This window comes from Chrysochloris asiatica, unplaced genomic scaffold (genome assembly GCF_000296735.1).
Source record: "Chrysochloris asiatica unplaced genomic scaffold, ChrAsi1.0 scaffold00002, whole genome shotgun sequence".
NCBI lineage: Eukaryota > Metazoa > Chordata > Mammalia > Afrosoricida > Chrysochloridae > Chrysochloris > Chrysochloris asiatica.
This window is the reverse complement of record NW_006408520.1, coordinates 7,204,361-7,229,858: the sequence shown is the minus strand read 5'-3', so window position 1 is coordinate 7,229,858 and position 25,498 is coordinate 7,204,361. Positions and strand designations below refer to the sequence as shown.

Here is a 25,498-nt window from a genome sequence, read left to right as displayed (position 1 = left end):
CCAATCTTACTAGAGCAAATTTACAAACAGGTGGGGAAATTGAGTGTCCAAGTTGGGACCAGAAGCCATTGCCTCTATGCCCAGTTGCTATGTGTATGGTCTGGAGATGAGAACTTTTTAAATGTATAGCCTGTCTTCCCCTGGAAATCTTCATAAACCTGATTGTGGTTATGCCTTAAGTATTTCAGCAAAGACTCAGACCTTGTTAGTGTGCCCTGACCTTAGATTATTAATGTTTGTTGAGCAGTTTGGATCCTTTTGAAAGGTGATCATTGAGCCAGGTATATTAAATCATGCGTAGGAACTTTATCATCTGACTCTTTATCATCTGACTATTTTAGTGAAAAGGAAAATACTAGGGTTGTGTGTTGCCCAGAGGTATGTGCTGATTAACTGTTTTTGTGGGGAGGGTTGATACTACTATCATAGTATTTAGCACACTGTTATAATATGCTGGTAAGCTTCTTGTGGGTAGAGAGTGGTGTTGAGCAGACTTTTAGTAAATATTTGATGAAAGAATGAATGCATAGACAAAAAGTGTCAGCTGGTAGAAAGTTAGAGGGTTTATGATGGTGATGTAGAAATTTTTTGCCCTCTTTACAGAGCAATTACATTTTTTTGTATTGTAAGCATTTTTTGATTAATATGCTAACCTAGTGCCTTGTTCAGAGCAGATGATCATAAATTCTGTTGAATGAATAATACTTGGAACATAAGTTTGTCTTTACTCTGAGGAGTTGAAAAATTTCACAAGAAGTTTTTAATATGTAGAATAAGGTACAACAATGCTTCAAGCGATGATTCCTCTAGGAGTGCACTCACTTAAATTATAGTCTATTAGAAAACAAAACAAATCATGATACATTATAAACTTCATAAATCTTGTGAGAAGAACCAGACGTGCTGGGCATTACTAAAAGGCTTCTAGACCCAGCTTGGGTTTCTCTTCAAATCTGTAGGACCTGCCCTTGTGGGTAGAGGGGCACCTTGGTAAATGTTTGCTCGGATCTTTGGGTTTCCGTTTCTTTATGCTCCCCATGAGAAAATGACCCTCCTGTCCCTTTCATCTTGCTGGATATGCTGTGATTCTTTTCATTTCTTTTCTGTCAAAGCAGGAAAGACTGTAGTATTAGTTGTAACAATAGTAACATTTATTGAATGAAAGATAGATTGATTTTCACTTAATGATGCATGTTTTATTCTAGCTATTGACTTATATTTTCCCAATCTTATTAGAGGAAAATTAGAAACAGGTGGGACGATTCAGTCATTCATTTGTTTAGTTTTGAGGAGGGGAACCAAAGGGACCCTGAAATGAAATAGCCATATTTTTCTTTGCCCAGGTGAGACGAGACATCTCCTCTTCCCCACCCCTAGGGACGATTGTGGACCCTTGCTTGGCTCTTATTCTGGCTCTGGAGGCCTCTTTCTAGGAATATCTAGGATAGGTAGTCCAGTGTCACTGATTTCAGGTTTAGTGACCATTAAGTCTGCAGGATTCTTAAAAGAGACTAAATTTCTCAGTGTGACTTGGAGCTCATCTCTCCTTCTGTGGGATATGAAATCTAACCGACTGAGCGTCAGAATCTTGGGGAATGGGAAGCCCACTGGGTTCAGACTGCCTGTTTTTCTTCTACCCTTAACCTGAGGGTTGTGGTCAAGAAAGAGGCAAAACTCTTTCTCACTGAGACCAACCTGTTTCACTGAGAGACAGTGAAGAAAGGTGGAGACTGGATCTCCTACTTTTTCTGTTCTCCTTGTTCTAGGTCTCATACCAATTTTAGGAAATATGACCCCACATTTGCATTAGACAAATCTGCTGCACAAAACCTCGTTAAAGTGTTCAAGAGCAAAGATATCAGCTTGAGGATTAAGGTGTACCTCACCCAACCCAGGGTATTTTCAATAGCCTCATATGCATGTGGAGTCCCGGTGTGGTACTGCAGGATAATGTGCTGGACTGCAAGGTCAATTTGAATCACAAGGTTAGTGGTTCAAACCCACCAACCACTCTTCAGAAACCCTATGCAGGGTTGCTATGAGTCGGAACTGACTCGATGGCACTTAACAACAACAACATATACGTGTGAAAGTTGGGACAATGAATAAGGAAAACTGTAGCAGAATTGATGCATAACTTAGCTATTGGAGGAGAATATTGAAGGTACCTTGGACTGCCAAAAGAAAAACAGATCTTTGTTGGAAGTAGTACAGAATGCTCCTTAGAAGCCAGAATGGTCTTTCACACTTTGGTCATGTTATCAGGAGGGATCAATCCCTGGAGAAGGGCACTATGCTTGGTAAAATGGAGGGTCAGGGAAAAACAGGAAGACCCCCAACAGGAAGGATTCGCAGCAGCACTGGGCTCAAGTTAACAACAATTGTGAGGATGGCATAGGACCTAGCAGTGTTTTGTTCTGTTGTGTATAAGGTTACTATGAGTCAGAACCTAACAACAACAATGACCCCATTGGACAAAAGGGGATAAGAATTACCAGCGCCTAATCTCACTGTTCTGGTGTGGTGCTGTTAGGTAAGCATTGGATTACTAACTACAGGGTTGGCAGTTCAAACCCACCAGCCACTCCATGGAAATCCTATACAGAGTCACTATGACTTGGAACTTACTTGATGGCACTTCCCACTACCACCACTACCAATCTCACTGTTGGAGTCCATGGGTGGTACAAATGGGTTAACCAAAATGTAAGAGGCTCAAGTCCACCCAGATGTGCCTTAGAAGAAAGGCCTGGTGATCTGCTTCTGAAGAGTCAACCACTGAAAACCCGATGGAGCAGAAGTCTACTCTGACGTACATACTGTCATCATGAGTTGGTGTTGGCCGACTCAGTAATTTGTTTTATTGTTTAATCTTACTGTTGGCTAATAAAACAAAACAGAAAACAAACCCACTGACATCTAATCAAGTCCAACTCATAGTGACTTTATACAGGGTTCCATGAAATGTAAATCTTTATAGAACAGGCAACCTCATCTTTCTCCCATGGCGTGGTTAGTGAGTTTGAGCCACCTGAAGTCTGCAAGTTGCTTTTCATCTACAGAAATCTGGAAGGGTTTTCTGTAGAATATGTAGACTTTTGAATTTATTAATTTTTGCCTTTTGTCTCAAAATTTTACATGACCCTTTTAGGACTTTTTACAAGTATCCAGACATGACTAGCTGCTTCATGTTCATTTGCACGTACCAGTTTCAAGGTAGATTTGTTTTTGTTGTTGTTAGGTGCCATCAAGTCAGTACTGACCCATAGCGACCTTATGCACAGCAGATCGAAACACTGCCTGATACTAGGCCAACCTCACTATTGTTGCCGCGCTTGAGTCCATCGATGCTGCCACTTGGCCAGTCCATCTTGTTGGGGGGCTTCCTCTTTTTCTCTGACCCTCCACCTTACCACAATGATATCCTTCTCCAGCGACTGCTTCCTCCTTACAATATGTCCAAAGTATGCGAGACGAAGTTTGGCCATCCTGACCTCCAAGGAGCACTCTGGCTGCATTCCTTCCAAAACGGGATCTATTGGTTCTTTTTGCAGCCCATGGTGCTTTCAATATTCTCCTCCAACACCATAACTCAAAAGCATCAATTCTTCTACGGTCTTCCTTATTCACTGTCCAGCTTTTGTAAGCATATAAGGTTATTGAAAATACCATGGCTTGGGTCAGGCGCACCTTAGTCTTCAAGCTGACATCTTTGTTCTTCAACACTTAAAAAAGTTCCTGTGCAACAGATTTGCCTAATGCAATACGTTGTTTGATCTCTTGACTGCTTCTTTCGTGAGTGTTGATAGTTGATCCCAGAAGAATGAAGTCCTTGACAACTTCAATCTTTTCTCCATTGATAAGAATGTTGTTTATTGGTCCAGTGGTGAGGATTTTTGTTTTCTTTACATTGAGATATAATCCATACTGAAGGCTATGCTGTTTGATCTTTATCAGTCAATGTTTTAAGTCCTCTTCACTTTCTGCAAGCAAGGTTGTATCATTTGCATATCGCAGGTTGTTAATGAGTCTTCCTCCAATCCTGATTCCATGTTTTTCTTCATATAACCCAGCTTCTTAGATTATTTGCTCAGCATACGGGTTGAATAAGTATAGTGAAAGGATACAACCTTGTCACACACCTTTCTTAATTTTAAAACATTCAGTGTTCCCATGTTCTGTTCGAACGACTGCCTCTTGGTCCAGGTACAGATTCCTCATGAGCACAATTAAGCACAATTAATGTTGTCTATAACTTGTCATGATCCACACAATCGAAAGTCTTTGCATAGTCAATAAAGCACAGGTAAATATCTTTCTGATATTCTCTGCTTTCAGTCAAGATCCATTGGACATCAGTAATGCTATCCCTCATTCTATGGCCTCTTCGGAATCTGGCTTGAACCTCTGGAAATTCTCTGTCAATGTATGCTTGTAGCCATTTCTGTATTACCTTTAGTAAAACTTTACTCACATGGGGTATCAAAGAGATTGTCCGGTGATTTCCACATTCCGTTGGGTCACCTCTCTTTGGAATGAACACAGATATGGTTCTCTTCCAATCAGTCAGCCAGATAGTTGTCTTCCAGATTTCTTGGCATAGATGAGTGAGTGCCTCCATTGCCGCCTCACTTTCTTGAAAGATTTCCATTTTTATTCCATCAATTCCTAAGTGGGGACAGTGTTTTCATATTACCAGTGTTTGTAAGAGCTTGGGAACTAACTGCCTTGGAAATCATGATGTGTCTACCTGCTTCTTTGATAAACAAGTTGAGCCTATAGGTGAGGCTCTCACCTGATTGAGTTCACGTCTGAGTTCAACTTCTGAGTGGGAGACTAATCCTAGGTAATTAAGCTCGTTAAAGAGGACCTACTTTTCTGTGTTATTGTTGTTGTTGTTAAGTGCTGTTAAGTCAGTTCCAACTCATAGCCACGCTGTATAGGGTTTCTGAGGAGTGACTGGTGAATTTGAACCACTGACCTTGCAGTTCAAACTGATCTTGTAGTCCAGTGCATTATCCCACAGTGCCACACAAGGATAGGTTTATTTTTGTTGTTGTTTGGTGCAATAGGTGCACTTGTTAATCACATCGCTTCCAAAAGTCTTTGTGGCTAAACAGACCTGGTAGTTAGAAACTGTACAGCTTTGAGTTTGAAGCTGAAGTTGACCTGTCGTGGTTAGTATGAAACAGTAATTAGATAGTCTGAATTCTTTTATGCTTTTCTGAACTTAGTTCAAAATGAGTTCAAAAAGCTAAAATAACCATAATTAAGATTTCCAGATTTACTTTAAAGTTCTATAAGTGTCAATATTTATATTCAAGAATGAAAAAACCAAAGTGTTTCCAATAAGCCAAGAACAGGAATTTCTTTGTGATAGAAAAAGAGCTGTCTTAATCAATGTTTGTTGTTGTTGTTGTGTGCTGTTGAGTTGGTTCCAACTTCTAGTGAGACTCTCTATGGTTTCTGAAGAGTGGCTTGTGGGTTTGACCCAGTGCTTATCCTACGTGCCACTCCCGGACTACTGATCAGTGCTGTAGGTGTTTATTTGTGTTCTGGTGTTGTTTTAGTTCTTTTGAGTGGGTTTTTGATGACTGCCAATACTATTTTTAGACTGGTCACTAACTAGGTTATAGACATTCCATTTTTGATTCATGAATACTTTGTTTATATTTACAATGCAGAGCAACACACTCAAAAAAGACCTTTTAATCCAAATTATTATAGGTTTCCTTTTTTGGTAACTGGTTTTCCTTGCCTGAAGCTTATTTACAGGGACAGCTAATTGTAGTGCTGCCTGCAATGTGAATTCCAAAATTTTACCAACTTGTCTAACATAAATGATACAATATCCAAGTTTTGTGTTTTTTACATATCCAAGATAAATGGCAGTTGGAATATTTGATATGGTGTAATGGCACATTTATGATAAAAAAATATTCTGGATAGTAGAAAACACGAGATCATATGACTTCCTTAAATTAAGGGTCTTTTGGAGATCAATTTTTTTGAGAATTGGTATTTTGTAAATTTGTATTCAGACTAACATTGGAGTTATAACATTCTTGAGCACATTGTTCATAATGAAAAACCACTGTTGAAGATTTGTGTCATGAGCAGGATATTCTTCTAAGCACACAAGCTATATGGTACAGACCTTAACAGAAAGATGTACTCTGTAGTTGGGCATGTACAATCTATACTTCAAAATGAACTCATTATGATATATGGTAGTATGTGTAGAGTGGCTCAGATGCTAAGTTTTGGGAACTTTGAGAGAAGGTAATTAGTGTTCATTAAGGGGCATGGAAAAACTTCATGGAGGTGGTATATATGGTTTGAACTTATATGTATTTGAACTTGAACTTGAAGAAGCTAGAGTGCTACAGAAAGAGCAAATTCGGGCAAAGAGAGCAAGACTTGGATTAAGAAATTGTATAGAATATTTGGAAATACGAAGTAGACTTATCTGTAATAGAGATCCCATATGGGGATGATTTTGGAGATTAGGTCAGTTTATAAACTATGGCCAAATAATGCCTATGAATATATCATGGTACTGCATCAGATCTATTGGGTTTAGGAATTATTCTGAAGGAAGCAAGGCCCCATTAACTATTTGTGAATAGTGGGGGATATGTGTGAAGTGAGGAAGATTAATTGATGTAGTGGTGTATACAGGATGATTGGGAAGGCGAGAGAGAATTTAAATAGCATAGGTATGAGATGAAGAGGATCTGGATTTTGGCTTAAGAATGATTAGAAAAGGAAAGAATGCCTTAGAGTGGTGACTTAATTGTTATAGAAGAATTTATATGAGCATAAATTTATTGATTAAGAGAAGCTTATAGTTTCATGCCTGAAGCAAACTTTTTTCGTCTGGAAAAAAAAGTTTCCTTTGAAGGAAAGAATGGTTGAGTTTTACACATTCTGAGTTCCAGGTGATGGCTGGAAAGGTAGATGTTGAAGATGGAAAAGGCTGATGCTCTGTAGGTGACATTTCTTTTCTGTGACATTTTCAGTTAAATTCATGAAAATGAGTCAGAGAGAGAGATCTGTGGACTGATGACTATCCTGGAGACATAAGGGAACAGGGAGAGGAAGAAGAACTGGTGTATCTTATGCAAAAGGTTCAAGGAGCTTGAGAACTGAAAACACACACCAAAAAACCAACCCAAAACAACCATTGGATTTATGATACTTGAATTAAGAGACTTGAAAGCAGCGTTTAAGTGGAATAGTTGGATTAGAACTCAGAGCACATGAACTTTGTAATTAAATGGGTGATAATAAAATAAAAGCAGAAAGTGTAGGCTGTGCAAATGTTATGCTCATGTTCTTCCGCTGCTCGCTCTTCTATCCTTTTGCTTTAATGCCCAAGGGAGATAATAGGTAGAACTCCACACTGCCCAACTAACTCCCTGGAATGGTGAGTACTGTGAAATCATTAGTTATTGGAATCGGATTAGTTACATACAATGAACCATGTTAGTGAGGCTGATTGAAATTTGGTTGCAAATTTAACAAAATAAAAAATTAAAGTCGATATTACTGAAAGTGATGCTTCCATTAATATGGTTTTAATTTTTTTTTTTTTTTTTTAATTTTCAGTTTCTATGCAGATTTTGGACCTCTGAACTTGGCAATGGTGTATAGGTACTGTTGTAAACTTAACAAGAAACTAAAAGTGAGTACTGTAGTGATGATTATGCTTTGGTATTAAATCGTGACATCTGACAAATAGAATTGCTGTGTATATAACATTTAGTTAGGTAAACTTGATCTTTGAAAATTTATGAGTAGTTCACCTAGAAGTTGAAATTGATCCTCCTGATTATACCACAAAGGACATGTTGACCTCTTTCATTTTTCAGGATGAATTGAAAGATGAGCTGAATGAAGTCATTGGAATAGTGATCTAAGAAAGAAAGCACAAGTCCTTTTAGGTTGTCACAAATGAGTCTCTATCAAATTCCCTCCTAGGATAATTTTTCTGAAACCTTCAGGCCTGCATCTAGATACTGTTGCTAGGTGATGAAAATCTAGAAAAAACAATGCCAGACCTGTTGCTGTGAGGTCAGTTCTGACTCATGGCAACTCTACGTGTGCTCAGTAGAACTGTGCTCCATGGGGTTTTTAAGGCTGTGGCCTTTTGGAAGCAGATTTCCAGGCCTGTTTTTCCAGGTGCTTCTGGGTAGGTTTGCACTGCCAACCTTTTGGCTAGTAGTTGAATGCTTAACCATTTGCACCCCCAGAGACTCCTACCCGGTGTTCAGTACTGGATGGCAGGCGCTCTGGAGCAGAATATTTTTTTTTTTCTCTGATCAAGATAGTAATGTTGGCATGTTCTTTGATTGTCCACTCTGTAGAGAGTTCGCAGCTGAGTGAAATTGATGAACTAGCAGTGACAGAGCATGAACTTCACCTGTTATGACAGAATTAGAGTTACATTCAGTATTTATCTCTTAGCCTACATGAGGAAAATGACAGCTGTATACCTGGCTTTGGTGAACTTATTTTAATACTGTATTTTCCTTTTAATTTTCTAATTGAGAATTTTAAAGATAATATTTCCATTTGGAAGGCAAAATGCCATAGACTATGCCCTGAAGGATGGCTGATAAATTATAATGTGTATGTAGTTGGTGTAGTGTATAATGCTCAGGTAGTTTATCCTTTCTGCTGGGTAAATTGTTAACTGATGTACATAATAAAAGCCTTGTATACAAAAATTTGATTGGAATCTTATTGGACTTAAATATAAATGGTCTATGGTAGAGAATTTTCTGTCGAACGTGTAGTGTATTTTTGAACTTAAAGATTTTTGCCATTTGTCTGAAAGTGCTGATTGATCATGAAATGAAACCAAAGTGGGGAAATCTTTTTATTCAGTATTCACATAGCATAAGTTCTATAACAGTTAACTTTTCTAAGTGTTAATTTGTAAAGTATTGTCTGACTTGAAACGATACATGTAAATTATTTTAACTAAACCAGAAGTTTAATTTTCTGAAAAAGGATTTTCTGTAGTTTAGAATATAAAGTTGAGTTTTAGATTCACTGAGGAAGCAAATAATAACCTTTTTATATAAAGTGGACTTTTAATGGATGAATTAATGAAGAGACACTAAAGAATTGAAACCTATTTTTTCCTTTTACAGACTGGAAAATGTCTTCTATTTTTGAATAGGTTTATTAGTAAGCAGTTTGTGTGAGTGGAGTATTATATTTAATAATCTGGGACCTGGGTACCATTTAGGGTTACCAAAGAAAAAAGAATCATTATAAAGAAAATAAAGTTGCTGGTCTAACGCAGTGTTCTATTTATGACAATTGCACGAGGGTAGATGAATAAAGACTATTTATTCTACAATATTCTATAATGAACAGTATAGGCAAATATATGTGACGTCTTGTTTTGATTTATTTTCACTTACAAAGCTTTCTTTCAACATTATGAAAGTTTCATAAAGTTCGGACAGCTTCTTTGGTTAATTTCAGTGATCACATAGGCTGTTGGGGTGTCTGGAATGATATTTTTAGCTTTGGTCCAGTTTAATAATATGTCCCAACACGTAATAGGTCCTTTGATAACTTGTTTATGGAATAAATTTTCAAAATCCAAATGTTAATATCTCATGGCTTATCTCAATCACAGACGCCAGGTAGAATCTTTATGTTAGGAGAAAAAGATTTTAATCAGTCCCACAATGCTTCTGCTTTGTGGAATCATAGTTTCTTTATTTAGAAAATAAGAATGATAGTGATGTCACAGTGCGGCGATTATGATATATTAAAGAAATTATACGTAAAAGAGTTAATTTCAAGGTCCTGTACAAAAGAAGCCGTGGTAGTGGAGTGGTTACATGCTGGGCTACTAACTTCAAGGTCAGCAGTTCGAAACCATCAGGCACTGCACTGGGCTAAGATGAGGGTTTCTGCTCCTATAAAGATTACAGCCTCGGAAACCCTACACAGGGTTGCTATGAGGCGGAATTGACTCCACAGCACACCACCACCATCACCACCTTTCAAAATAAAATAATGGTGACATTTATGAATTTTGATAGGGAATACAGTAAAGACATTTCTTCAAGGAAGTTTCCTAGCACTTCTTCTTTGTGTTACAGTTGTCCTTTCCATATGGGAAAGCCATCCTGTATAATTCTAGAACCAAATCACCATTTGGTTCTCCTGGTTTTATAGGTGCAGAAAGAAGAGTTATGTGACTTTCCCAAGGACATGTAGTAAAGTCAGGACTAGCTTTCACAGCTCTTGACTGTTATTTATGCTCATCCTTTCTGTCTTTGGTGGTAAGCACACTCCACAATGCCACATTGATTTGGCCATGCTGCTTTGAGGACACTTTCACCATCTTGTCACAGTGGCTTTGAGGCGCCTCTGCTTTTTCCACTCCCAAGACTGTTATTGATATGCGAGCTGCTTCCAATAAATGAATTTACAAAAATTTTCCACTTTGAATATACCTTTTTGTTATATACCTCTCACATTCCTTCTCTTTCATCCTAACGCAACCTCTAGCTCTCTGGTCTCCTTATTCACCTAGACTAATGCGACGACGCATGGTCACTCAGTTTGATAAAGGTGCTTGGGTACCTTAGTTCCATGTCCTTTGCCTTATTTGCTTTGCCAGCTCCCATCTTTACATCTTCTCAGTGTATGATTTCATGTATTAATTATTGGGGAGATTGCAGCACTCCTGCCCCTCCCTGCTTTGCACTTTATCCTAAACGACACCAACTGCTCCATGCTCTGACAGGAATGCCCTTTCCCTCTGGGTTTATAAACTACTTGTTGTTGTTAAGTGCCCTGGAATTGGTTTCAACTCATAGCGACCCTGTTTAGGATTTCTGAGGAGCAGCTCGTGCATTTGAACTGCCTACCTGTGGTTCACAGCACAGTGCTGATCCTACAGCGCCATACCAGGAGTCCAGGTTTATAATTACTTCTTTAAGAGCTTGCTCTGTTCACCACCACCTCTGGGAGGCATCTCCTACCCTTCTGGGCTGGGTGGAGGGCCTCGCTGTCTGCCCATAATTTTCAAGGCAGATCTTGCTCATTAATGAATTCTAATTACTATGATTATGATTAGGTGTTTCTAGATGTTGGGGACATGTTGTATTTCTTTGTGTCTCCAATGCCCGGCACAGGGAACCCAGCACACAGATTCTTCTCCTGACCTTATTGTGATCTTCTTGACATACAGACATTTCTCTTATCCTTTTTTTTTCTTTTCTTCTTTTATCCTCTTTCTTGAAAGGTTTCAGAATCCTTGCAATATAATTTCTTAGTCTTTTGTTATCCAGCTTATATATATCTTTTCTTTTGAAACTGTTCTTTTGACATTAAAACTTGGAATCTTATGGTGTTTGTGCTTGGGCCTCAAATGCCTTTACTTCTCTGAATAGTTTAGCACTGTTTTTACCAGTAATTCATTCTAAGAATTCCCCTTCTGTATGGTTTCCTAACTCTTACTTATGTTTGGTTTTCTAGTTTGGAGATTTTTATTCCTTAGTGTTGTCATGTATAGTAATCTAAGGTTGTTGTCTGCTGTTGTTGGGAGGATTCATAGGTTTTAAAAATCAGGTTCTCAAGCATATCCTTGGCACAAACAATGCTAAAATCACTTGGCTACAGCATAAGGTCTTCTAAGAGAGAAGGCCATACTAACAAAAGACAAAGTAGTGTCTTTTAAAAACCAGAATAGCTTCTCAAATTTAATCAGTTAAGAAATCTTTCAAGTACTGATTCAATAATCTGAATCTGAACATTTAATAAACATAATATGATTAGACTGGCTTTCCCTGAATTAGTCAATACAACTATAATTGCTGATTTCACTTTTCTTCAGAGAAGAAAGAAATTTTAGTTTGGGAAAAAAAATATCTTAAGAGTATCCTTGAGGAAAAGGAGGTGTTTTCTAGGGCAGTTTCTGCTCTTAGGACTCAATAGGACAATTTCAGTAATTGGGACTATTTAAGCAGATTTAAAAAGATTCGCAGAGCTATAGTTTTAAATATACAAAATATCAGGGGGGTTATTGTTTTTAGGTGTCATCGAGTTGGTACCGACTCATAGCAACCCTGTGCACAACGCAACATAACACTGCCTGGTCCTGGGGGTAGGTATCATGAAATGATATAAAATACTAAAGGATCTGGCAGATGGTGGGGACTCAGTGAGGGTCCTTGTTGCTGAACAAATCATTGTCGTAATCCTAGCCTGGTTACCAGAGACCTGCCATGCTATCAGGTGGTTATACATAAGAACTGTTTTGACACATAATGTATATACATATGGATGTACACACATACACACATGCATGCACACACATACATGAGGGTGAGTCAAAAATTATCTGCATTCCGGTTATGTTAAAATGCCTATCCACGTCCATGGCTGATGAAACATTGAGCATACCTGTGAAATGATTCTGTTGAATAGACAAGTGACAGTGGATTATGTGGCAAATCATTTGCAAATCAGCCATTACTCTGCCTACGAAATAATCCACGACAGGTTTAGGTTTTGAAAAGTTTGTGTGACATGGGTACCGAAACAACTCATGGAGGACCATAAACAGAAGCGTTTGGACATCTGCGAACAGACTTTGGACTGATGCAAGAAAGAAGGTAAAAGTTTCTGTAAAGAAATTGTTACTGGTAATGAGACATGGATTCATCACTATGAGCCTAAGAGTAAATGTCAGAGTATGGTATGGAAACATCCTCAATTGCCAACCAAGAAAAAGTTCAAAAGTCAACCATCAGCTGGAAAATTGATGCTAGTTTTCTGGGGCCCTCAGGAGCCAGAAGTGGAACACTATCAGGAAAAAGGTTCAACAATCAACAGTACTCATTACAGTGAGATGCTCTCAGATTAACCACAGAGAACTGCTATCCAAGGGCGTTGTGATCATGAATGACAATGCACGCCCACACAACTCTGCCCACACTGTTGACACTCTTCAAAAAACTTTGTTTTTAGGTGTTAAAGCATTCTCCCTATAGTCCTGATCTTGTCCCATCAGACTTTCACCTGTTTAGTCCCCTGAAAGCAGCCCTTCGAGGATAATTCTCCTCTGATGAAGAAGTGAAGACAGTGGTATATTTGTGTCTTGCAGCTCAGCCTAAATCATTTTTTAATTAGGGAATATGAAAGCTTGTTGACAGATGGGCGAAGTGTATTGAAAAGCAAGGAGATTATATCATAAAGTGATGTATTGGTTGATTGGTTAAGATCAATTCTACAGCCAGAATGCGGATAATTTTTGACTCACTGTCAAACATATATATTTTTGTTGTCGTTGTTGTTGTTAAGTGCCGTTGAATCAGCTTCGACTCACAATGACCCTGCATAGGTTTTCGAGGAGTGACTGGTGAACCTGAACTGAACATTAGTCTAGCACATTAACCTACAGTGCCAAACCAGGACTCCAAATGTACATATATAAATACACACACACACATATATATTGCTGTTTTTTTAAGCACTATTGAGTAGTTTCTGGCTCATTGCCACCCTGTATAAAGCTTCTAAGAATTGGCTGGTGAGTTCTAACTCCTGACCTTATGGTTCAAACCGACCTTGTAGTCCAACACTTTATACCACAGCGCTACACCAAGACTCTGCATAGCTATATATATAACAAAGAGCACAGCCTTCAGTATGGATTACATCTTAATGTAAAGAAAACAAAAATCCTCACCACTGGACCATAAACAACATTCTTATCAACGGAGAAAAGATTGAAGTTGTTAAGGACTTCATTCTTCTTGGATCAAATATTATCATGGAAGCAGCAGTCAAGAAATCAGACGACGTATTGCATTAGGCAAATCTGCTGCACAAGACCTTTTCAAAGGGTTGAAGAGTAAAGATGTCAGCGTGAGGACTAAGGTGCACCTGACCCAAGCCATGGTGTTTTCAGTAACCTCGTGTGCATGCGAAAGTTGAACAGTGAATAAGGAAGACCCTAGAAGAATTGATGCTTTTGAGTTATGGTACTGGAGGAAAATATTGAAAGTAGCATGGGCTGCCAAAAGAACCAATAGATCCGTGTTGGAAGAAGTGCAGCCAGAGTGCTCCTTGGAGGCCAGGATGGCCAAACTTTGTGTCTCATACTTTGGACGTATTGTCAGGAGGGACCAGTCGCTGGAGAAGGATATCATGTTTGTTAAGGTGGAGGGTCAGAAAAAAAGAGGAAGACCCCCAGAGAGATGGTTTGTCAAAGTGGCAGCATCAATGGGCTCAAGCGTGGCAGCAATAGTGAGGTTGGCCCAGGATCAGGCAGTATTTCATTCTGTTGTGCATAGGGTCACTATGAGTTGGTACCATCTCGATGGCACCTAACAACAACAAAAACAACATATAACAAATTACATGTCTACACGTATATTGCACATAGGAAACTAACAAGTGAGGGAGTTGTGCAGTTTGGGGTGGGGTTAGAGGAGGGGGAACAACCTGTATAACCAGCACATTATTTGAATAAACTATGGTAATGATTAGACCACACTCATAACTACAAAAACATGTCTAGATTTCTTCATGCATTAATCTTGTTTCATGCACTATGAGGGAAAAGCAAATTGCATTCTAGAAATAGTTCATATGGTTTAATGAGGTTTTTGTTGTTAATGGCAGTATGCGATGCCATTGAGTTGATATTGATACATAGTGACCCTGTGTACAACAGAACAAAACACTGCCTGGTCTTGCATCATCTTCATAACTGCAGCTACACTTGAGTCTATTGTTGCTTCGACTATACCAAACCATCTCACTGGGAGTTTACCCCTCTTTCTTTGTTCCTCCACTTTATCAAGCATGATGTCCTTCTCCAGGGACTGGTCTTTCCTGATACTGTGTCCAAGGTAGGAGAGACAAAGTCTGGCCATCTTGGCTTCTAAGGAGCATTCTGGATGTTCTTCCAACACAGATTTGTTTGTTCTTCTGGCAGAATGTGGTACATTAATATTCTTCTTCAGCACCAAAATTCAAATGCATCAATTCTTCCATTTGTTGATTGAGTTCCGGGTGGTGTTGTCATGTATATCAATCTCTGGTTGTTGTCTATTCTTGTTGGTTCTCAGTCCAAAGAACTCCCTTTAGGATGTTTTGTAGCGCAGCATTGGCTTTGGCGAAATCCCTTAGCTTCTGTTTATCCTGGAATATTTTGATTACACTATTGTATTTGATTGACAGTTTTGCTGCGTAGAGGATTCTTGGTTGGCAGTTTTTTCATTCAGCACTGCATCAATTCTTCTATGGTCTTCCTTATTCATTGTCCAACTTTCACATGCATATGAGGCTAATGAAATACCATGGTTTGTGTCAGGTGCATCTTAATCCTTTGCTCTTCAACACTTTAAAGAGGTCTTGTGCAACAGATTTGCCTAATGTGACCGTCATTTGATTTCTGACTGCTGCTTCCATGAGTGTTGATGGTGGATCCAAGTAAAATGAAGTCTTTTTGAACTTCAATCTTTTTTTCCATTTATATGGATGTTATTTATTGGTCCAGTGGTGAGGATTTTTGTTTTATTTACGTTGAACTGAAATCCATACCGAAGACTTTGGTCTTTGATCTTCATCAGTAAGTATTTTAAGTCCTCTTTATTTTCAGCAAGGAAGTTGTATCACCTGCACATCACAGGTTGTTAAGGAGCCTCCCTCCAATCTTGATGCTATGTTCGTCTTCATATAATCTGGCTTCTTATATTGAATAAGTATGGTGAAAGAATACGACCATGTGTTGCATATCTTTCCTATTTTAAACCATCCAGTGTCTCCTTGCTCTGTTAGAGCTACTGCCTCTTCGTCTCTATACAGGTTCCTCATGAGCACCATTATGTGTTTGTAATACTCATTCTCCACAGTGTTACCCATAGCTTGTCATGATCCACACAATTGGAAGTCTTTGTGTACTTAGTAAAGCACAGGCAAACATTTTTCTGGTATTCTCTGTTTTCAGCCAAGGTCCATCTGATGTCAACAATAATATCCATTGTTCCTTGTCCTTGTCTGAATCTAGCTTGAAGCTCTGCAGTTCCCTGTCAACGTACTGTTGTTGTAACTGTTTTAAAATTACCTTTGGCAACGCTTTACTTGCATGTGATAGTAATGATATTGCCTGATGAATTTAAGAGGTTGTGAAGGTTTATGGAACAGTGTTAGCACGAGAGCCTCCACAGACTTTGTAGGGTGTAGACCCCGTAAGCCCACTCAGGAATTCTCTAGCACGCAACAGTCCTTCTATTAAAAAATCCCAAATATCTTCAACTTTACTTTCTGCATGATCAATTAATATCTATGTGAAACTTCTCTGACATTTTGACTTGTAATTTAATCAAATGCACCATTGCATTGATGAAATAGATTAGATTTTAAACAAAATGGAAACTATGTCAAAATCTTTTTATTTTTAATGAAACGATTCAACCTATTTTTATTTTAGCTGTACATAAAAACATAAACTATATTTTGTTTCATACAGCCAAAGAAAATGTTCAAGACTATCCCTTTCCTGAGACAATTGGAGGTAAAACATGTAGAGGTTATGGCTGCTCACAGGAAGACCTATTCATTTGATCGCTTTTGCAATGAGATCACTACTGATTGCTAAGGAGATGCTGACTGCTGTGGCCATTACTGGGCAAGCCTAGTCTCCTGTAAGAGAATGATGCCTAGGTTACCATGATGTCCTTGTGCCTTGGTACACTTCATTTAACCACTTTCATGAGAGTGCTTGCTTGCTTAAGGGAGTGCATGAGGTCTATCTATATTTTTAAGAGTATAGTATCCAGGTGGTGTTATTAATGTGTTCCTTAGCTTAATCAGACTGATCCACACAGCCTAATTGAACATTAAACATAGTATTCTAACCTTGTGACACATGATTTTATTTTTAAGCATGGCAAATTTTACTGAAAGGCTGCTTAAAATCTGGGTCTCTTTAAATTGGCCATAAAATTTTTTTTTGGCTTTGAGCTTAATTGTATCACTTTTTGTTGTTGAATGGTTAAATAGCTTGTGGTTTTCTGGCCAGAGTTCAACAAGTGCATGATTTACATATTTCACCGTAATCCAAGAATATAGACCGGTCCATTGATTGTTTGTGTAGCATGTCAGCATTTTCATTTCTCTCTGAGTTGCTCTGGCTTGTTTTTCACAAGGAGTCAATCCCACTAGAATGCAACCTTTCATGTAGTTTTTCTTTCCCAGATGGAAATTATCTGTTTGGGGTTAATACCCTCATTTCTATTTATCATTCTAGTAGCAGTCAATGTATTGTGGTTTACAAATGCCAGGGAATATTTACATGATAAATTACACACTTGATTTACATAGTGGTGGTATAAAATTTTGACTCCCAGGTAAGCATGAAGATCTGGGAATTTCTATAGGTATGATTATTTTTGTTGTTGTTACAGTGCTGTTGAGGTGGTTCCAGCTCATACCAACCCTGTATAGGGTTTCCAAGGAATGACTGGTAGGTTTGAACCACTGACCTTGCTAATCAAACTGACCTTGTGGTCCAATGCATTATCCTGTAGCACCATACCAGGATTATGATAGTTGATAGGTAATCAATAGTAAATTCCATTTTTCACCTTGTTAAATGAATCGTTTATTGTACATTCTCCTCACTTATTGACTATCTGATTATGTGACATTATGCATTCATATGACATTATGCATTCATAAGAAGAGTAAAAAAATCAACTAGCCAACTATTTTTGTCATTAATGGTGCATGTCTTGCAGTACCAAATGCTGAGGTGCAAGGCGAGAATAATGCTGACTTTCATGGTTATGGTTATGTGTCAGCTTGGCTGGGCCATGATTCTCAAAGGTTTACTAGTTATCTAATGATGTAATTTGGCAGTTTGGTAATGATGTGATCATCCTCTGTTTTCTCATATTTTCACATAAAGACCTGGTCTTTGGAACCTAGCCATGTTGATAAGTGATGAGATGGTAGCTATACCTGTAATTAAGAAAATTCCCTTGGTCCTTACTGTCCTGTAAGTGCATTCCTATGTGACTGTTCTATTCAGTTTGTAATAAGCTTTGGATGATACTTTGCCTTTGTTTAGCATTAGGATAATGTTTAGCATTAGGATAAGCACTCAACCACAAGGTCGGTTTGAACCACAAAGTTGGTGGTTCAAACTCATCAGCTGCTCCTCATAAACCCTGTGCAAGGTTGCTGTGCGTTGGAACCGACTTGACGGCACTTAACAACAACATTCATTAGATTATAACCATTTGTAAGGCTAAATACTGAGGTTCCCCACTCTTTGTCTCTGATATGCTTTGCACAGTGTTGACACATAATGACTGATCAACACATGCTGATAGAATGACTTGAACTGGCTTCAGCCAAATGTCCTGGTACCCATGTAGCAAACTGGTCATCTATGCATTGTATTTAGTCCAGAGACACATTTTGTTGTGCATATATGGTGTAAAATATTTTCACAAATTTCTTGACTTTTGGCTTCTCTTAAATATTGTCATATCTGTAGGCCCAGATTCCTGCACGGTGGGAGCATTTAAGTGGTGCCGTGTGCTTTGTACAAAGCATGCTTTTCTAATTTGCCAATTGGCCTACTCCAACTTCCTGGAACTCCTAAGAACGCTGAGTTTGGAATCTCTGTACTAACCCCATCTAAGGCAGCTTAGTTACGGAATTGTTAAAGTTAACGTGTTCCTAGATTTTATCATCTGGAATGTGTGAATTTATAAAAATTATGATATAAGTTTTCTGAGGAATCTGGAAAAATGTATTTTTTATTTTCTACTATGCTTTAAAAAGGCATATGGCATGAATTGGAGTTACTTGGTGAGAGAATTTAAAAGTCTTTTGGGAATGCTTGACCAGACGGGCAGCATCTTAGGATCTATAGGGAACATTTTCAGGGGTAGAAAACAGTCTATTTCATACAGCTCTTGTCCAAAGTTAAGCAGTGTCTTAGAGTAGTGGATTTCAAGGTGTGGTCCCTGAACTAGCAGCAGCTTTAGCATTTTCAGAGAACTGTTAGAAATGCAGATTCTTGGTTCCTACCCCATGGTATTGGAAACTGAAAGGTGGAATTTAGTAAGCCGCCAGGTGATTCTGAACCACTGGCTTGTTGTTGTTGTTGTTATGTGCTGTGGAGTCAGTTCTAACTCATAGCAACCCTGTATAGGGTTTCCGAGGCTGTAAATCTTTATGGGAACAGAAAGCCTCATCTTTCTCCCACGGAACAACTGGTAGTTTTGAACTGCTGACCTTGAGGTTCACAGCCCGATTTGTAACCACTACGCTATCAGAGCTCCTTGAACCACTGTCTTAGGAAGATGAAATATAATACAAAAATAAAAATATGATATAGTTTATATTTGAATATAGTTTTTTTTTTTTTTTTTCCTGGAAAGTTTTAGGAATATTGACAAATTCAACTTGAGGTTTATATAAATTCAGAACCATGAACTTTATTATGGTCTCATAACTGAGATTTACGAATCTTGTCAAGGTTAGTGAGAGCGCGCAGGATTCTTCCTGGCCTATACTGCTATCTGTATAAATGTTCATAACAGGTCCTCTCTGGCTTTTGGCTTTTGTTCACTTGATAAACACAGTCTGCTGGTCTGAGAGTCACTCTTTGTCCAGTCATACTGGATTCCTCTAGCACCGTTCTGCATTTTTGTTACACGATAGAATGTAACAAGTAGGCAATAAATGTTGGCTGCTCCTACGGGTGCTGTTTTTGCTATTATTATAGAGGCATGGCCGTGTCCCTTAAGGAGGGTTCAGAAATCTCTATACTCTAGTTTCAAGATAAAAATCTAAAATACAGGGTGGATTTGTGGCCGCAGGTTGTGATTTTAGTGAGTAATGTCCAGCCTTGTTGCATAATAGACAGCTCATCCTGAGGTCTTGCTATTTCTTCTGTAACATTTCCCCCTTTATTTCTAAGACTGTATTTGTTTGATTTTGCCTATTTCTAACAACTTTGGTATTGTGTGCTATCTTTCTGTAATCTGTCAGCTGGTCATGTAAAGCAAAGAAGAATTTAGCTCCTTGCAAGCAAGAGAGGATGGATGTTTTAACTTTGTAATGTAAGTGTTCTTTTTGAAGTGTCTGGCCAGTATCCCTGACCCCCAGGGTACAGGCTAGAATAGGGAAGAGACAGCCGTTGAATGTTGAGGCATGATGTTCCAGCATTAGGGCAGAATTTGATAAAACATCTACTGGGCTCATTCATAAAGTGGTCTTACTGTCTTAAAACTTAGCCTTTCTTTCCCTGCATGGTAAAGTTCTTCCATGAAAGATCTAGATGAGACAGATAAATGTTCCTCTAAAGATACTTTAGTATATCAGTTACCTCCACTGGTTACAACTTTTTGGTGTGGGGTGCTTTGATATGTAATATGTATATAAAAAATTTTTTTTAAAGGAAGGGACAGATTGAATATTTGAAAAGAAACAGCATGAAAAAGCAGAAAAAGCATGAAAAATATTTGAAAAGAAAAAGCATGAAATATATCAGGTCCCAGTTATATTAAAGCAACCAGTTGAGAAAATGTTTGTTTTTCCATTTCCAATACTAGAATAACATCTCCTCTGCTAAACAACACTGCCAGCTTGCTGGTGTAAAACTATCAGGCATAAGGATAACTCACAAGTGTGAACAGGGAGGTCTGATTTTAGTGCCTGATTTTAGGGAAGTGAGAACAAGACCTGTCAGTCCATCTCATTTGTCTCCCATATGATTCACCTTGAGTTAGTTTTGATTCCATGAGCAAGAGGTCAACTCTCTGTTGGGTAAGCTTCACTAGGCAGAATATCATTTCTTGCCTTTAGTACTTTTGAGACTCAATTAAGAAAACATTTGAATTCCAAAAACATTGAAGCCAGGTAATTTCAACGAACTTTAACATCTTTCCTAAAAACCAGACAGGAATCTCATTAAGAAAATAAATAAATAAAATCAATTATGTTTGCTTCCTGTAAATTTTTCCAGGTAGATTTCGTGAAGAATGTTGTTTAACCTGATATTGCAATTTCTGAAAGCCTGTAATATTTAAAAAAATTCTCCTAAAATCTTTAAAATATAAGTTTGTATCATATTTACTCTCCCCCACAAACCCCAAGGGTGTATCATGTAAAGACACAAGGAAATTGAAGCATAGAATTCTGAGGGATCAAATTCTGTGTTTCACCTTCCTGGTTTCTGATCCAGGGTGGGTCTCCACATTCTATATGTTTTAAATAAGACAGAGAGAGAGAGTGTGAAAGAGTGAGAGAGAGAGAAAAGAAACAAAACAAAAACCAAGCATATACCAAAAGATCCAACAAACAAAAACTGTGCATTAGTGATAATAGTACAGCAACATGCGGTTTTCATTTTTAGAGGGTAGATTTTTAAAATAAATATGATTCCACATTATTAAATATCAGGAGTTTTTTTTTTTTTTTTTTTAATAGAGCGTGAATTCTTAGTAGAAAATAGCCTCAAAACAGATAAACAAACTCGAGGTTAGATTTTTTAAAATATTTTCTTCCTCACAGCTATTTTGTTGAATCAAGAAATGTAAATAATGACAGGACTAGGAGCCAGAAGAGCTACTTGGTCCTTAGTGTTCAGTGTAGCATTATTGTTAATGGGACATGGCCACTGTAAAGCAGTCTCTGGAAATTCGGGATTCAGAGATCATAAAAGGAGTTTTACTCTTAAAAGCCTGCTGATAAATCAACATATTGATAGAGAACAATAAAAGATAAAATCAAACAGATTAGCAAACATACAAATAATAATATAAAAGTGAACAAAGGAAATGTTCAGGCAGTCAGTAGTTGGAAACTGAGGAAGCAAAGAGACAAGCGTTGGCACCATTCTTGATTTTAGAATGACTCTTTAAGTACATAACTTTAGTGCATTAACCTGTGCTAAAATTGCATTAAAATTGTTGTGCATACCTCACTGGTATGTACAACATTTTTCATGCAATTTTAGCACAGGTTAATGCACAGAAGTCCTGGTGTGGCACTGTGAGTAATGTGCTGGACTGCATGTTCGGTTTGAACTGCAAGGTCGGCGACTCAAGCTCTCCAGCTGCTCCTTGGAAACACCTAGGATTGCTACGGGTAAGAACTGACTTTATGGCACGTAGAACACCACTACCACCAACAAACATGCCTCCCTACTATTTTTTCTTGTTAGTTGCTGTTGAATTGATTGCTATTTTAGGAGTCTTGGTGTGGCACTGTGGGTTAATGCACTGGATTGCAAAGTTGGTTTGAACCCCAAGGTTGGTGGTTCAAGCTCATCAGTTGCTTTTTGGAAACCCTATACAGGGTCGCTATGAGTCGGAACAGACTTGATGGCACTTAACAACAACAATTAGCTAGCAAATAGGACGTTGGTAAGAAGAGAGCCCCTCAGAAGTAAAGAGTAATTTTTTAAAGCTTAGTTGCTAATTTTTAAAAGTACTGGTGTGACATTGTAGGATAAGCTCTGGGCCACCACTTACTTGTCTGTCAGTTTGTTGTACTATGGTGGCTTGCATGCTGCTGTGATTCTGTGTACCAGCAGGGTTACCCTGCTGGTGATCAGGTTTCAGCTGAGCTTCCAAAGATCTACTAGGAAGAAGGAGAAATGGACTACTTCTGAATACTTACTCACTGAAAATCTTATGAATATCAGTGGAACACTGTCAGCCAGCGAATACTGAATTTTAAAACACGATGAAGAGCACCAGATATTGCCAGATACAGTGCTGGCGGATGAGCCTCTCAAGTTGGAAGGCACTCAAAATATGAATGGGAGAGAGTTGTCTCCTTAAACTGGAGTTGACCATGATGATGCGAATGGAGAAAGCCTTCAGGACCTTCATTTGCTGATGGGGCACAACTCAAAATGAGGAGACCAGCTGTAAATACCTATTAATAATCAGAGCATGGAATGTATGAAGTATGATTCTAGGATGATTGGAAATTGTCAAAAATGAAATGGAATACATAAACATTGATATCTTAGGCATTACTGAGCTGAAATAAATTGGTATTGACCATTTTGAATTGGACAATCATATGGTTTTCAATGCCAGAAATGACAAATTGAAGAGGAATGGCAACACATGCATCATCAAAAAGAACATATCAAGATCTGTCTTGAAGTACAACGCTGCCTGTGATAGGATAATATCCATATACCTACAAGGAAGACCAGTTAATACTACTATTATTCAAATTTACACACAATCACTAAAGCTGGTAATGATGAAATTGAAGAATTCTACCAACTTCTTTAGTCTGAAATTGATCAAACATGCAGTCAAGATGGATTGCTAATTACTGGTGATTGGAATGCAAAGGTTGGAAACCAAGAGGAAGGATTAGCAGTTGGGAAATATGGCCTTGGTGATAGAAATGATGCTGGAGATCACACGATAGAATTTTGCAAGACCAATGACTTTGTCATTGCAATAGTTTTTTTTAAAAAAACATAAAGTATGATTATAAATATGGGCCTCACCAGATGGAATACACAGAAATCAAATTGACTACATCTGTGGAAAGAGATGGTGGAAAGGCTCCATATTACCAGCCAAAGGAAGACCAGGGGCAGACTGTGGAACAGACCATCAATTACTCATATGCAAATTCAGACTGAAGCTGAAGAAAATGGAAACAAGTCCATGAGAGCCAAAATATGACCTTAAACAAATCCCACCTGAATTTAGAGATCATCTCAAGAACAGATTTGATGCATTAGACACTAAAGATTGAAGACCAGAAGAGTTGTGAGATGACATCAAGAATATCATACAGGAAGAAAGCAGGTCATTAAGAAGACAATAAAGAAGGAAAAGACCAAAATGGACTTCAGAAGAGACTCTGAAACTTGCTCTCAAGTGTAGAGATGCTAAAGCATATGGAGGACATGAGGGATTAAAAGACCAGAACAGATCATTTCAAAGGGCAGCTTGAGAAGACACACTTCAGTACTATAATGAAATGTGTAAAGACTTGGAGTTAGAAAACCAAAAGGGAAGAACACACTCAGCATTTCTCAAGCTGAGGCAACTGAAGAAATAATTCAAGCCTCGACTTAGGGTATTGAGGGATTCTTTGGACAAAATATTGAATGATGAAGAAAGCATCAGAAGATGGAAGGAGCACACAGAATCACTGTACCAAAAAGAAATGGTCAGTGTTCAACCATTTCAAGAGGGAGCATATGATCAAGAGCCAATGATCCTGAAAGAAGTCCAAGGTACATTGAAGACATTGGCGAAAAACAAGGTACCAGGAATTAATGAAATAAAAATTGAAATCTTTCAACAAACTGATGCTGCACTGGAGTCACTCACTCATCTATGCCAAGAAATTTAAAGACAACTAACTACCTGGCCAACTGATTGGAAGAGATACATTATTTGTGCCCCTTCCAAAGAGAGGTGACCCAATGGAGTACAGAAACGATCAGACAATATCACTGATAACCCATGCAGGTAAAAATTCACTAAAGGTAATACAAAATCAGCTGCAAAATCAGCTGTCGGAGAACTTCCAAAGGTTCAAGTCGGTTTCAGAAGAGCACTTTGAATGAGGAATATAATTGCTCACATCAGATCGGTCTTTGCTGAAAGCAGAGAGTACCAGAAAGATGTTTACCTGTGCTTTATTGACTATGCAAAGGTTTTCGATTATGTGGATCATGACAAGCTATGGACAACATTGCAAAGTATGAGTATTCTGGAACACTTAATTGTGCTCATGAGGAAGCTGTACATAGACCAAGAGGCAATTGTTGAACAGAACAAGGGAACACCGAATGGTTTAAAATTAGGAAAAGTGTGTGCCAGGGTTGTATTCTTTCACTATACTTATACAATATGTAAGGCGTCCTGGTGTGGCACTGTGGGTTAATGTGCCAGACTGCAAAGCTGTTTGAACCGTAAGGTTGGTGATTCAAGCTCACCAACCGCTCCTTGGAAACCCTATACAGGGTCGCTATGGGTCGAAACCGACTCGATGGCACTTAACAACAACAACATTCAAAATGTATGCTGAGAAAAGAGTCAGAGAAGCTGGATTATATGAAGAAAAATGAGGCATCAGAATTGGAGGAAGATATGAAGATGATACAACCTTGCTTGTTGAAAGTGAAGAAGACTTAAAACACTTACTGATGAAGATCAAAGACCAAAGCTTTCAATATGGATTGCATCTCAATGTAAAGAAAACAAAAATCCTCACCACTGGACCATTAAACAACATCCATATAAATGGAGAAAAGATTGAAGCTGTCAAAGATTCATTTTGCTTGAATTAACCATCAACACTCATGGAAACAGTCAAGAAATCAAAGGACATATTGCATTAGGAAAATCTGCCGCACAAGACCTTTTTTTTAATTTTAAATAAATGTCTTATTGTGAATTATGTGATAGTTTACATGGGAGAACATTAGTTTTACATT

At 38.2% G+C, this 25,498-nt stretch overlaps 1 protein-coding gene across 3 annotated transcripts in view; it reads left to right on the top strand.

Moving 5' to 3' along the window:
- Window positions 1-25,498, top strand: part of CDC14A (cell division cycle 14A) — a 233,024-nt gene that overhangs the window by 33,434 nt on the left and 174,092 nt on the right. For all 3 annotated transcript variants that reach the window (XM_006830915.1, XM_006830914.1, XM_006830916.1), the window contains one exon: window positions 7,612-7,687. In XM_006830915.1, the coding sequence (XP_006830978.1) occupies window positions 7,612-7,687 (76 nt within the window). The remainder of the gene's footprint in view (window positions 1-7,611; window positions 7,688-25,498) is intronic.